General features: G+C 37.8%; 1 protein-coding gene across 2 annotated transcripts in view; it reads right to left on the bottom strand.

Moving 5' to 3' along the window:
* Phkb (phosphorylase kinase regulatory subunit beta) overlaps nucleotides 1–14,521 on the bottom strand; it is a gene marked incomplete at its 5' end in the record, with an annotated part of 127,328 nt that overhangs the window by 105,505 nt on the left and 7,302 nt on the right. For both annotated transcript variants that reach the window (XM_017801859.1, XM_017801858.1), the window contains 2 exon segments: nucleotides 1,311–1,508; nucleotides 2,905–3,000. In XM_017801859.1, coding sequence (XP_017657348.1) covers nucleotides 1,311–1,508; nucleotides 2,905–3,000 — 294 coding nt within the window.

The raw sequence follows: 14,521 nt of genomic DNA, 5'->3' as shown, positions 1-14,521 counted from the left end.
TAGTATACTTCAGGAAGAAGAGACAGCACCTTCCATGATAGAAGTTAAGTACTCATGAAGGAAGGAGGGAAGATGGCCATACAGAAATGAACGGCTACCTGCAGAAAATATGGTAAAGAGCTAAGTGCTTGAGGAAAAACTGGAAAAGGCTAGACAGGCTTTTATGGGGAGTTCCTGAGAGCAGTGATGAAGACTGAGTCAACATGGATGTGCTGAATCAGGATGACACCTACCCTTAGTCTGTGGCAGTAGGTGCAGAAGTGGAGAAAGTCTGCTAAACTGACCTGAGTTGAAAGTAAGCAAGGTGGTAGCTGTAGGTGGACCAGTTCAGATATAAATTAGGCAAATCAGCTCCCAGGAAATGAATCTAACAGGAAAGAAACTTTTGAAGGCACTCAGATAAAATGATTTTTTTTTGGGGGGGGGGGCTCACCCTACCAGATTGTAAAACTGCTGTCAAATTTCAAAACTATTCCAAATAAAATCTCTCCTAATACTTCAAAATCAACTGTGAAACTAAATGATAGTTTATCTAGTTATCCTTCAAAACTATGTATCAATTGCAAAACAACTATATGTGTAACACTGCCTAGACATCTCTATACAGATTCATAGGGACACATATCCTCAGTGAGTAGTCAGCTAAGAGCACACTTACAAAAATAATGCTCAGTATATCCCACCAAAGAGAAGTCTGTATAGCAATGTGCATTTGACAGGAGGTGATGCATTTTCTGAACAGTTTAAAGGCAGCTGGTATAAAGTGCATGTAATGGTGTGAGCTTTGTTTATTTCCTTGCTTGTTTTTTTTCCCCAGTGCTAGGGATTGAACCCAAGTGTGTGTATTTGAAACAAAGTATTTTAAAATAAAAAATTAAGAGGACTATATTTCAAAAAGCATCTAAATGAAGTTTTAAAAAGAAAAAGGAGGAGTATTAGTTTTAATCAGACCATTTGCTTAATAGACTAAAAGCTGATCACAAACAGAAACAATACAATATCAGAGAAATAGGCAAAAGCCTGAAAATTCCATAAAAAATTATTCAACCAATGAATTCAAGTGGCCTATAATGAGCAAATGGACTGCATGGTAATAAAATTTAACACTGATTAGTTACTATGCATGAAGCACCATTCTAAGCATTTCTATATTTATTAAATCATTAAATCCTCATGTATAGGTGCTATCTTATCAATAAATAATATTAAACATAGCCATACAGAGCAGGACCACAAATCTAAGAAATTAGTCTCCTGGATCTATGCTTTGACAACTTTCATGCACTACTATATGGACTATTTTTTGGTACCTTAATTTCAGCTGGCTTGTAATAGCGTCTGTTGGGATCTTCCAATGATGTTCTATACCCATCTCTCAAGAAACGTTTAAATCCATATTTTCCCTTTAATTTCCTGATTACTTTATCAAGTGTCTGATTGAACAGAACTTCATCATCCAAGGCAAATGCAGGATAACTGATACATGGGAGCAGAGCAGCATCTGTGTTCTGGTGTCAAGATAAACAGACTGTAAGTGTCTGCTGTGAAATGATCAACACCACCTCAAAAGACGCATCCAACTGCCAATAAGCTTGCTCTGTTCCAAAGGACAGACAGATGTTTCTATGGCATGTTTTAGTAAAACTGATAGAGGAGATCAAACTTTATTCATTAAAAAAAGTATTTTCAAAGTTTAATACCTGGCTGGAGCTTTAAAATATTACTTACTTACATATTACCACAACTTAGTTAACATAAAAATTTGCCCATAATGGTTTAAAAAAGAAAACAAACTAAAGGTCCAAAAACTGACTGAATAAAGTAGCACTCATTAAAATTTATATTGCAGAGCCAGGGGTGGTGGCACATACCTTCAATCTCAGCACTGGGGAGGCAGAGACAGGTAGATCTCTGTGTGATGAGTTCAAGGCCAGCCTGCACTACATAGTGAGTTCCAAGCCAGCTGAGGCTATAAGGAGAACCTGTCTCAAAATATGTCAGAAGCAATTACAATTTACATAATAGAAATTTGGTTACTGGTTATTGATATAGAAGTATGTTTGTTCACAAAACAATACTGTTCTAGCTTTATAAAATAAAAAGTAATGTTCATGTAATATATGAAACATACATATCCAAAGTCAACCTAAGACCACTCAAATTGTATAAAAGACCGTACTTCATTAATAAGCAGATAATGCCTATTTATTGTTTTTTTCATTATAATCTTGTATTACTCATAAAAAATAGTTAACTATATTCTACTTGGGGTATTTTTAAAAGATAGAATCATGCATAATCCCAAGAAAAATGTGTAATCAGGTACAGTAAACATACAGAAGTTCATCAAAGGAAAAGTGAGTCAAATGAGAGAAAAATGAAGAAGAAAACTTTAAAAAGAATATAAGGAATGAACCCTTCTCTCTTTCCCTTTCTCCTACCCACCTCATCTCTTCCTTCTCCCTTCTTGAAGTTTCATTACGCTGTATAGGTTGTTCTTGAACTCTTGGATCAAGTGATCCACTTGAGCGCCTGAGCAGCTGAGACTATAGACAAGTTATCAACACTATGCCTAGCTGAAATGTAGGTGGCGCACGCCTTTAATCCCAGCACTCGGGAGGCAGAGGCAGGCGGATCTCTGTGAGTTCAAGGCCAGCCTGGTCTACATAGTGAGTTCAGGTCAGCTGGGACTACAGTGAGACCCTGTCTCAAAAAGACATATATATAGCTCCATCTACAGCTATTTACTTCCTAAGACCTCAGAGCCCAGAAAGAGAGTAATTTGCATCATGTCTTATCTTGGATGATCTCTAATACTGTATGTGCTTTCTTGGAAAAGTAGGTAAAAAACACACAAAAATTAAAAATGACAGTTCATTTCAGTTTGTTGTAAAAGTTTCTCACATGAGATCTGGATTCCCTGGGTAACAATGAGCACAAAGTCTGTCTGTTCCGATTGTGAGCATCAAGATCCACAAATATAACTGACCAAGAACAGCCCTGGAAACAGAAAAAGAAATACATTTCAAAGAATTGTAAACCTTCTGGCATTCTTACTGAGAGAGAGTTCATAAAATACCACTGACTGCATTTGTGTATGGCATTATTAAAGATGTTAATTTTCCTTTTTATGCTTTTAATGTTTCCTGAATTTCTTGAAACAATTAAATAATCATAAATTATTTCTATATTTTTCCTATTTTCCTTGGTTTGCTTATAAATGTATTAATTTCATAAGATAACTGATGAATTAATTTTAACAAAGATAAAAATAGTTTAGCTAATATGACATGGAATAAAGCAAGAAATAATTTGGATCCATAAATCTGAGTTGTAAATACCTCTTAAATAATTTTGATTATGTGATCAAACTAAGCAAATTTAGGTAACAATCTAGAATCACAGTTATTAAAATATTTAAAGGAGCTGGAGAGATGGTTCAGCAGTTAAGAACACTTGCTGTAATTCTAGAGGAATTGGGTTGGATTCCCAGCACCCACATGGAAGCTATCAACCTTATGTAACTCTGTTCCAGGGGTTCTAACACCCTCTCCTGGCCTCTGTGGGCATTGCATGCATGTGGTGCACTTACATGCAGGCAAAGCACTCATACCAATAAATAAATAAATAAATAAATAAAATATTTTAAAAATATTTGAAGGTAAAAAGTGGAGATAAAAGAATCGCCATTAAGGGGGGCGGGGAGAATCTCTATTAACGATGCTAATAACTTCTCTTTGTTTTACACGGCTTGCCTAATTAAATTACCACAGATAGAAATTATTATCTCCATTTCACTGACAATGACACCAAGCCTTATTAGGACAAAGGTATAAAATAACATCTGCCACAGAAAATCATTTAATGAACCATTAGGTTATATAATTTCCCACTCTAAAAATATCTCTAAGAACAAAAAAAAAATTGAATAAAAAGATAGATGGAACAGAAAATGTCAATGGATCCGCAATACCATTAACAAATTTTTGCCATTTAGCCATTTGTCCATTCCATATGCAACAGCACAGTCATAATTAAGCATGACTTCAATGGGGAGATACTTGCGAAAAAACAAATGAAACCAACAAAAAGCCTACTACATGTCTTGTGTTGCTTTAAAATTACTTTCTAAATCTCCTCCCAATTCTTACCAACATCAAAGACACACTCACCTTGAAACTCAAATACTTGGAATTAATTAATCACCTGGGCTAAAATTTTAAACCTAGTATCACCAGACACCAGATCCAAATATTAGACTCATTAGATATATTGTTGCTGTTAGTTCCTGTTCATTCATGAATATTACTTTGTACAATAGAATGATTCCTTATTGATAACATCACTGAAAGACAAGTCCCTGTCTCAGGCAAGTAAATTGGTAACAGGGAATGAGAAAGGCTTTCTTAACAGCCAAACTGAAGCCATAAACAGTCTTCTTGTTGTCTAAGAGTCCCAGGCTCCCTACCATTTCTACTGTCTTTAGAAAGCACCTTGGAATAGCTGCTATTGTCAGAGTATTATGGATTCTGCATTGAGTAAAACAAACAAGGATGAATTCCCATAACTGAAACAGAACAATCATTAAACAAAGAGATGCACATGGTAATATGTAAGGACCTCACAACTGGCTTACATAGAACAGTGCTAGCAGTAAGCCACCAGGGAAGCTGAAGGAGGTGAAGACAAAGGAGGAGGTAAATTTTGGTAGAAGCAGAAATGAGCAGACAGGACAAATGGCAAGTACAGGAATGACTTTTACAATATGAATATTATTTGGATAATGACTTTTTTTTTTGGATAATGACTTACCTAAGCTTACCTAAAAAGTTGCTGTTTATAATGTAAACAAGTTAACTGAGCCACCACCCCAGGGACTGTGAAATAGTGTTACTGTGGCTTTAAAAGTATGTTTGTGAATTAAGCTGAACTTTGAGCATATATGTATAGAAAGCCTTGTGTCTCATGAGAAAGTTTTACGCAAAAATGCCTGCTGGAGAGATATCTCCAGAATGCTAGTGGTCCCCTCTTGTATCCCATGAAACACAATGACCTCCTAAGTAGACAGCATGGAGATAATGTTGCTATGCTCATGTTATTTCGTTGAACTGTTATAATCTAGCCATGTTATTATTATTTAGTGTTCCATAAACATTTGACTGTGGTTCTCAGAAGCATGAGGAGCCATTTTAGTGTTGTTTAGTTCTGTAGACATGTAGCTGTAGTTCTAACACAATGAGAAGGAAAGCAGAGCTGCCGTGCTATAGGCACTTGTATGTGAAGAAGCCATTCAGGCCTCCTGGCTATTTACTCAGTTCCATAATAATCATTCAGGTCCAGTGGCTGCCCCCCTGGCAGCCACAATCAACTTCTCTTCTGAGCTGGGCAACTAATCTTAATCCCTCAGAACGCCTCCTTGCTCTCCACCCAAGATAATGAATGAATGTAGGTGAGCATAATTAAGATATCAAAGCACTGAAAACAATGAGAAAAACTGAGAAGTCAGTTTATAATTGAGTGTGTGATATTTTAGGCCTAAGGGCAAGCTCAAAGGGCGAGATTCTCTGATGGTAAGAGTAGGTCCCAGTTTTTACTTCCCCAATTCATGCTGGAGATACTGTTTCAATAAGAAAATGAGTGAAGGGCTTGAGAGCAAAGTTCTGTGAGACATCTGAAGGAACAAGTTCTCAGTGTTCAGGTCCACTCTTGGCCTTAAAATGAATGTTGAAAGGCAGGGTGTTTCTTTATTCATGTATAACTGTTAGGTGGCATAGAAAAGCCAAAGACAAGAAAATACCTAAGTATCATGTTATAGGTTCATGAATACAAAAAATAATAGGAACTATAATTTATCCATAGGCCCATAATTAGTAAATGTAATTGCATGTCAAACAATCTGTCTGGAATTTAATTTTAAAAATATATAATTTGTAAGCTGGGCATGGTGGTGCATGCCTTTAGTCCCAGCACTCCAGAGGCAGAGGCAGGTGGATCTCTGTGGGTCTACACAGTGAGTTCCAGGCCAGCTGGGGCTACAGGAAGAACCTGACTCAAAAAGATCAAAAACAAAATTATACATATAATTTGTAAAAGGATAATTTATAAATAATAAAACAAAATTGTACATTTGGCTAGGCTCTTTATTATTTGATAATGTAAACAGTAAACAGTAATGTTTTGGCCACAAGTAAATAATTTTTAAATTTAAACTCATCAAGGATATGTTGAGGTCCCACTTCTCATCTCTCAGCCTTTAAGATATAAGCCTAAGAGAAAAGTAGGCTCAAAAGGTGACATATGTTTAATACTGAGTGAACACAGCTTATATTTTTATAAGTGAACTCTATTGTTTGGCAGTTCTCTTATAAAAATATATACCATGTTTTAGGTATTATGGCCCAGATTTCCAGGCACATTTAAAAAAAAATTGGAGCTGGAGAGATGGCTCAGTGGTTAAGAACACTGGTTGTTCTTGCAGAGAACCCGGGTTCAAATCCCAGCACCCACATGGCAGCTAACAACTGTCCATAACTCCAGTTCCAGGGGATCTGACAGCCTTTTCTGTCCTCTGTGGGCATTGCATGACATGGGTGAACTTACTACATGAAGGCAATACACTCATACACATAAAAAATAAAAATAATGAATAAAATATTTTATAATCACACAAGGTCAGGACAGATATTTTCCATTGAGAAGCAAGCTCTTAAAGAAGTCTCAAGGAGAACCCACATAAAATTATTACCTACTTTAAATAATCAGACACATTACTTTCAGGCTTGCAAATTTCAAAGTAAGATGTCTTCACTGCTTGGAACACTTTGCAGAACACGAGCAAGCTCTCTCATCACCACCTTTCAAATCCTGGTCACAGTGCACCTGTCACTCTCTAGGCTTCCGCAACTAAAGGCAAAACTATGGAAGAATGTTTTATAGGTATACATCCCTTAATAGATCCTATTAACATTAGTTATTTAATTTTCATCTTTAACTTCCTAAAATCATCACAACTCTGCCCTAATATGCTGACTCCACCTGAAGAGCCTCTTTTGTAAAACAGCTCTCCAACTAAGTTTCTATAAGTGTTCTGTTCTAACAAATGCACAAGATGACTGAACTTGATCATTATCATGAGGACTCGAGTCCCCCCCTGCCCTGCCCCGCTTAAACTTCATGACCAGAACAGTTTTCAGGTGGTTTCTAAGGCCAAAGGTAGTGTCTGTGACCCTAAGATACTGCTAATACCAAAGTTCTCAATTAACTGAAATGAGACAAGTGTAGGGCCAATTCTGGCATGAGTATTATTAGTGTTATTATCTTTTGGGCAGTCTCCATGCACCTGGAGCATAGATGGGTACTATCAAGACTCTTGTGATTTTGTGGATGCTATCAGGTGGTCTCCTATGCCATGCATGGCTCTGAAAGGTGTTCTTAGAAAGCTATATACCTTCACTGTGGTGAAGTGATGCAGTTTACCTTGTTAGTACTAGGCTAAGTGTGTCTTGGGAGAAAAGGGGGCTTCAAGTAAAGATGGGAGAAGACAAGCTACTTCTGTCTTTGAGTCATCAAAGAAAAGAATGAGGACAAAAATTGATAAAGTCTATTCCAAGAAGAAAAATAGCTAAAGAACAATAGAAACATGTGAAGCAATTTAAAGAACAGCAGAACACAGCACCAATGGACCTTTCACATTCCCTCATAGCCTGGGTCCTAGAAAGCCAGCAAGGAAAGTGCCATTGCCAGAAAACCTGAGACAGAATTGAGTGTGGGGTGGGGAGATGTTAGATTAGGGAATACTTGAAAAGGGGGAGTCCTCTTTAAAGAAAAATCATAAACATGATCAAGGGATTCGATGAATTTAAAGAACACACAAAAAATCAAAGAATTAAAAGAAGATAGGGATGAACTTCTGAATGAAGTCACGAAAGAGATGGAAACATTGAAGAAAAACTCAGGTAGAAATGAAGAAGTGTAAAACTCAATAAGCAAAATTGAAACAACAGGGGAAAGCCTCACCACTAGAATGAATGAAATGGAAAACAGAAAATCAACACTGGAAGATAAAGTTGAAGAATTGGACCACTCAAGCAAAGATCATGGAAATTTTTTTTAAAAAATCACAGGAATGGAATATGCAAGAGATATGGGACACAATGAAAAGACAGAATACATGGATCATAGGAATAGAGGAAGGAGAAGAATTTCAGGTTAATGGTGTTGACCAGATCATAAACAGGCTTGTAGAGGAGAATTTCCTGAAATTAAGGAAAGACATCCCCATACAAATACATGAAGCACAAAGAATGCCAAATAGCATCAGAAAAGAAACTCCACATGACATATCATCGTAAAAACACTAAATGTACAGAACAAAGAGAGAACACTGAAAGCAGCAAAAGAAAAACAAGTCACACACAAAGGAAAGCCCATCAGAATTACAGCTGACTTATCAATGCAAACTATGAAAGCCAGAAGAGCCTGGACCAAGGTATTTACAGTTCTACATGACAATAGATGCCAGAGCAGAATACTATATCCAGCAAAATGTCTATTATAGTAGAGGAGGAAAGAAAAATATTCCAGGACATGGAAAGCCTGAAAGAATACATGTCCACAAAACCAGCCCTTCAAAGAATACTTGAAGCAATACAGAAAACTGACCGAAGCAACTATATCCTGGGGGCAATGAAAGAAAATAAAGGAATAATCTAGGAAACACAAAATTAGAGAACATAAACAGCAAACAAAATGATGGCAACCAATACAAATCTTTCAATAATAACCTTAAATATCAATGGCACTGAACTCCCCAGTCAAAAGACACAGGCTAAGTGAGTGGATTAAGAAACAAAATCCATCTCTTTGCTGTTGGTAAGAAACCCATCTCACCTTCAAGGACAGGCAATACCTTAAGGTAAAAGGATGAAAAAGAATATTCCAAGCAAATGGCACTAAGAAACAAGTAGGGGTTACAATTTTAATTCCTGACAAATTAGATTTCAAAGTAAAACTAATCAGAAGAGTTAAGGAGGGTCACTTCATTCTGATCAAAGGAACAGTTAACCAAGAAGATATTACAATCCTTAACATATATACACCAAACTCTGGTGCACCCAAATTCGTAAAAATAACACTACAGGACTTTAAGACACAGATTAACCCAAACTCAGTAATAATAAGGACTTCAATACCCCACTGTCTCCATTACACAGGTCAACTGGACAAAGGATAAACAGAGAGATGTCTAAATTAAATGATACTACACATCAAATGAACCTAACAGACATCTGTCTAATATTCCACCCAAGCACCAAAGAATACACTTTTTACTCAGCAGCCCATGGAACCTTGTCAAAAATTGATTGATTACATACTGGGCCACGAAAAGACTTCAACCAATACAAAAAATATGGAAATAATCCCATACATTCTATCAGACCACAGTGCAATAAAGCTCAATATCAACACTGGACAAAGGCCTAGTGACTACACGAACTTGTGGTGATTGAACAACACACTGCTAAACAATGATTGGTTCAAAGGAGAAATTAAGAAAGAAATAAAAGAATTCCTGGAATTCAAGAAAAGGACAATACAACACAACACAACCTCTGGGACACTTTAAAAGCAGTCCTAAGAGGGAAGTCTACAGCTCTAAGTGCCTACATTAAAAAACTAGAAAGAGGCAAGAACAAATGAAACCCAAGCCCAGCAGAAGAGAAGAAATAACAAAAATCAGAGCAGAAGTTAAAGAAATAGAAAGAAAGGAAATAATACAAAGCATCAATGAATCTAAGAGCTGGTTCTTTGAAAAGCTAAACAAGATACACAGACCCTTATGCCAGTTAACAAAAAGAAAGAAAGAGCAAGTCCACATCAACAAAATCAGAGATGAAAGTGGAAACATCGCAACAGACACCCAAAAGATCCAGACCATTATAAGGGAATATTTAAAAAACCTATACTCTACCTAATTTGAAACTCTAAAAGAAATGGATGGATATCTAAAATCATGGGAACCACCAAAGTTAAATCAAGAAGAGATCAACAGTTTAAACAGACCCATAACATATAAAGAAATGGAAACAGTACTACAAATCCTTCCCACTAAAAAAAAGTCCAGGTCCAGATGGATTTACAGCAGAATTCTACCAGACATTTAAAGAAGACTTCCAACCAATATTACTTAAATTATTCAAAAAGATAAAAACAGAGGGGGAACTCCCAAATTCCTTCTATGAAGCCAGCATCACTCTAAACCCAAACCAGGTAAAGAAACAACCAGAACAGAAAACTATAGACCCATATCTTTAATGAACACAGTTACAAAAATTCTCAACAAAATACTTGCAAACCACATACAGACACACATCAAAAAGATCATTCACCATGATCAAGTAGGCTTTATCCCAGACATGAAGGGATGGTTCAATATACACAAGTCAATAAATGGACTCAAAGACAAAAACCACATTGTCAACTCAATAGATGCAGAAAAAGCCTTTGACAAAATTCAGCATGCATTTATGTTCAAAGTCCTAGAGGGAACTGGTCTGGAAGGAATATACTTCAACATAATCAAAGCTATATTCAACAAACCTATAGCCAATATCATTCTTAATGGAGAAAAACTAGAAGCATTTTCATTAATATCAGGAACCAGACAAGGATGTCCACTCTCTCCACTCCTTTTCAATATAGTGCTTGAAACTCTTGCTAGAGCAATGAGACAGGAGAAGGAAATTAAAGGAGTACTAATGGAAAAAGAGCAGGTCAAACTATCACTTTTTGCAGATGATATGATACTGTACCTAAGAGATCCCAAAAGTTCCACCAGAAACCTCCTAGAACTGATCAACAATTTCAGTATAGTGGCAGGTTATAAAATCAATCTACAAGAATCAGTAGCCTTTCTACATACCAATAACACACAACTGGAGAAAGAGTACAGGGAAATGCTCCCATTCACAATTGCTACAGAAAAATAAAAATAAAATATCTTGGAATAAATCTGACCAAAGACATCAAAGATCTCTACAATGAAGATTTTAAGTCATTAAACAAAAAGATAGAGGAAGACACGAGAAGATGGAAGAACCTTCCATGCTCACGGATTGGAAGAGTTAATATTGTGAAAATGACCATCCTACCAAAAGCAATATATTGATTCAGTGCAATCCCAATCAAAATCCCCATGACATACTTTACAGAATTAGGAAGAACTTCCTTAAATTGATATGGAAGCACAAAAGACCCCAGATAGCCAAAGCAACCCTGAGCACAAAGAGCAATGCTGGGGGGATTACTAAGCCAGATCTCAAAGTATACTACAGACCTATAGTCATAAAAACAGCATGGTACTGGCACAAAAATAGACACATAGATCAATGAAACATCATTGAAGATCTAAACCCGAATACATGCAATTTCAGCCACCTGATATTTTACAAAGGTGCCAAGAACACACAATGGAAGAAAGACTGCATCTTCAACAAATGGTGCTGACAAAATTGGATGTCCACCAATAGAATGAAACTAGATCCTTATCTTTCACCTTGCACAAAAGTCAACTCCAAATGGATCAGAGACTTCAATGTAAAGCTGGAAACCCTAAAACTAGTATAAGAAAATATTGGCAGTAACTTACACAGGATATAGGTGTAGGAAAGCATTTTCTAAATCACATGGAAGTTGCTTAGGAATTAAGGTCAGCAATCAATAAGTGAGACCTCATTAAACTAAAAAGCTTCTGTACAGCAAGAGAAACAATCTAGAAATTGAAGAGAAAACCCACAGAGTGGGAAAAAAATCTTCAGCAGTGACACATCTGATGGAGATTTAACATCCAGAATATATAAGAAATCAAAAAACAAAAAAGCAAGAAAACAAATGACCCAATTAAAAAATAGGCTAAAGATCTAAACAGAGAGTTCTCAAAGGAAGAAATAAAGATGACTAAGAAACATCTCAAAAAAGTTTTCAACATCCTTTGTAATCAGGGAGATGCAAATTAAAACCACCCTAATGTGTCACCTTACCCAATGAGACTGGCTAGGATCAAGAGAACAAATGATACCAAATGCTGGCAAGGATGTGGAGAAAGGGGAACACTTATTCACTGCTGGTGGGATTGAAAACTCACGCAGCCTCTATGGAAAACAGTGTGGAGAACTCTTAAAAAACTTAAAATGAACCTACCATTTGACCCGGTTATGCCACTCCTTGGCATATACCCAAAGGACTCATCCTAGTGTAGAAACACTTGCACAACCATGTTTGTTGCTGCTCTTTCCACAATAGCTAAGAGATGGAAGCAACCTAAGTGTCCCTCAACTGATGAGTGGTTAACAGAAATGTGGTATATTTACACAATGGAGTTCTATTTGGCAGTAAAGAAAGATGAAATTTGCAGGTAAACAGATGGACTAGAAACTGTTATACTAAATGAAGTGACAGACTCAGAAAAACAAACGATGTATGTTCTCCCTTGTATGTGGGTCCTAGCACCAAATCCTTTTAAATTCCAGGTCCTTTTAATGAGATGATGCTATGCAGCAGTCCCTTCTGCACGAAATAACTACCATCATCACAACTTCAGCTGAACCTGATAGGATAAAGGTGTTACTAAGGGAGAAATATGTAAAAAGGGGGTAGTTAGGGGAGGGGTGGCGAAAGGGGGGCTATACAAAGACCTATGGGAATAAAGGGGGAAAATTCTCCAGATATACAATAAAAAAAGAAATAAGAAAAAAGAGGAGGATGAGGAGGGGAGGAAGAGGGTGAGAAGGATGGGGAGGAGGAGAAGGAGAAGGAGCGGCAGGAGGGGAGCGGAGGAGGAGGAAGAAGAAACCCTACAGGGATAGAAGAAAGTCCTTACAGAAGCAATATGGCTGTGAAATGAAAATCTCAGTGCCAGAGGTGGATTGCCCCCTTATGAGCTATTAGCCTGAGAGGCCCTCAAGGTACCCAAAACAATAAACAGCATTGCCAAAATGTTGGTTGCACACTAGAAGTGGATGGAGGGACCCTATTGCTGAAGATACTGCTTGATGTGAGTCCAGGAGAGGGAAAAATCAAGATTGGACTAAGCTAGAAACTCTCTGCCACTGGATGGGTGGCTTTCATGGTGCCAAAATGCGATATGTAGATGACTGGAGGAGAATCATCCCCTATTAATTCTGCTCAACGACAGACCCTGTGTGTTGCACTATCAACATACCAAACAAGATGTTCCTGCTGGGACAATAGTGGAGCAGCTAGTATACGTACAACCAGCAAATGTTTGATTGGATATATTATCCAATCCTAGGGGTGGAACACACATCTGGTACTGTAGACAAGGCCAACCCCCTGTGGCAGGGGAGAATACAGGCCCCAGTGGGAAGCCATTGTAATTGTTCTGATAGATGGATGTGATGCACCTGCTAAAGTACTTTCTAAGCATTGGTGTTTACACCCATAGGTTAAGTTATTACAGCAGCCATTGTTTAGATGTTCTTGCTTCTTGCTGTTTGTGTTTTTATAGTAGATGGAATCCCATTGAAATGTGCCAACAGACCATGGAAGAGTGATGATGCAGAGACCTGAAAGTTCAGTGCCTTGCCACAGTAGGGGGAAGATCACCCCACACCTACCACCCCTTTCAAGGCTCAGGGACTTTTGCCAAGAGGTTGGTGGAAAGAATGTAAGAGCCGGAGGAGGGGATGGACTGTTAACTGGAAGTGTCCTCCAACTACTATGACAGTAATCTATAGTCACACCTCCTTCCCATGCACATCAAGGAGTCAAGGGGGCAGTCAGTTACCCCTCCCACCCAATCAGACGACCTTAGTTGAATGTGGGGAAGGGGCGAAGGACATATAAACTGAGAAGGCCAGGAGGCACCTCTCTCCCCATTTTCTGCTGCTGTCAGGAAGTCACAGGATGCATATTTGTGTGTGGACTTTCCAGTGTAGCAGTAAATGTGGGGCACCCACTCCTCTGTAAGTAAACCTCCACCCTATGGTCTGCTGGGTGTGGTGGCGCACACCTGTAGTCCCAGCACTTGGGAGGCAGAGGCAGGCGGATCTCTGTGAGTTCAAGACCAGCCTGGTCTAAAAAGTGAGTTCCAGGACAGCTGGGGCTACAGGGAGACCCTGCCTCAAAAAGAAAAGAAAAGAAAAAAAAAGATAGGTGTTTGGATAGATAGATGAGAGGGATCTGATTACACTCCAAGTGGATGAACTTGCACTGGGGAATGTCTGGGGACGCTGACTTGACACAGTGGGCCTTAACACCCAGGACACAGTATATGGGTTTTAGTTCGGGGGCTATAGGAGGGTGCTGGTGGGGACGGGGCTATAAAGATGATTCAGACTGTTAGAAATATTCTGTATAAAATACAACAAAATTTAATAAAAAAATTTTTTTAAAGTGGAATCCCACATAGAATTCTTCAGGAGGGAGATCACATCCATTAATTTGTTTGGAGCAATAAGATTGGATTCTGCCCCATCTCACTGGAAATGTAAAGACTACTGAA

This window comes from Nannospalax galili, unplaced genomic scaffold, assembly GCF_000622305.1.
Source record: "Nannospalax galili isolate Female #2095 unplaced genomic scaffold, S.galili_v1.0 scaffold984, whole genome shotgun sequence".
Classification (NCBI taxonomy): domain Eukaryota; kingdom Metazoa; phylum Chordata; class Mammalia; order Rodentia; family Spalacidae; genus Nannospalax; species Nannospalax galili.
Note: the sequence above shows the minus strand (reverse complement) of the source record. Positions and strands in the feature narration are given on the sequence as shown.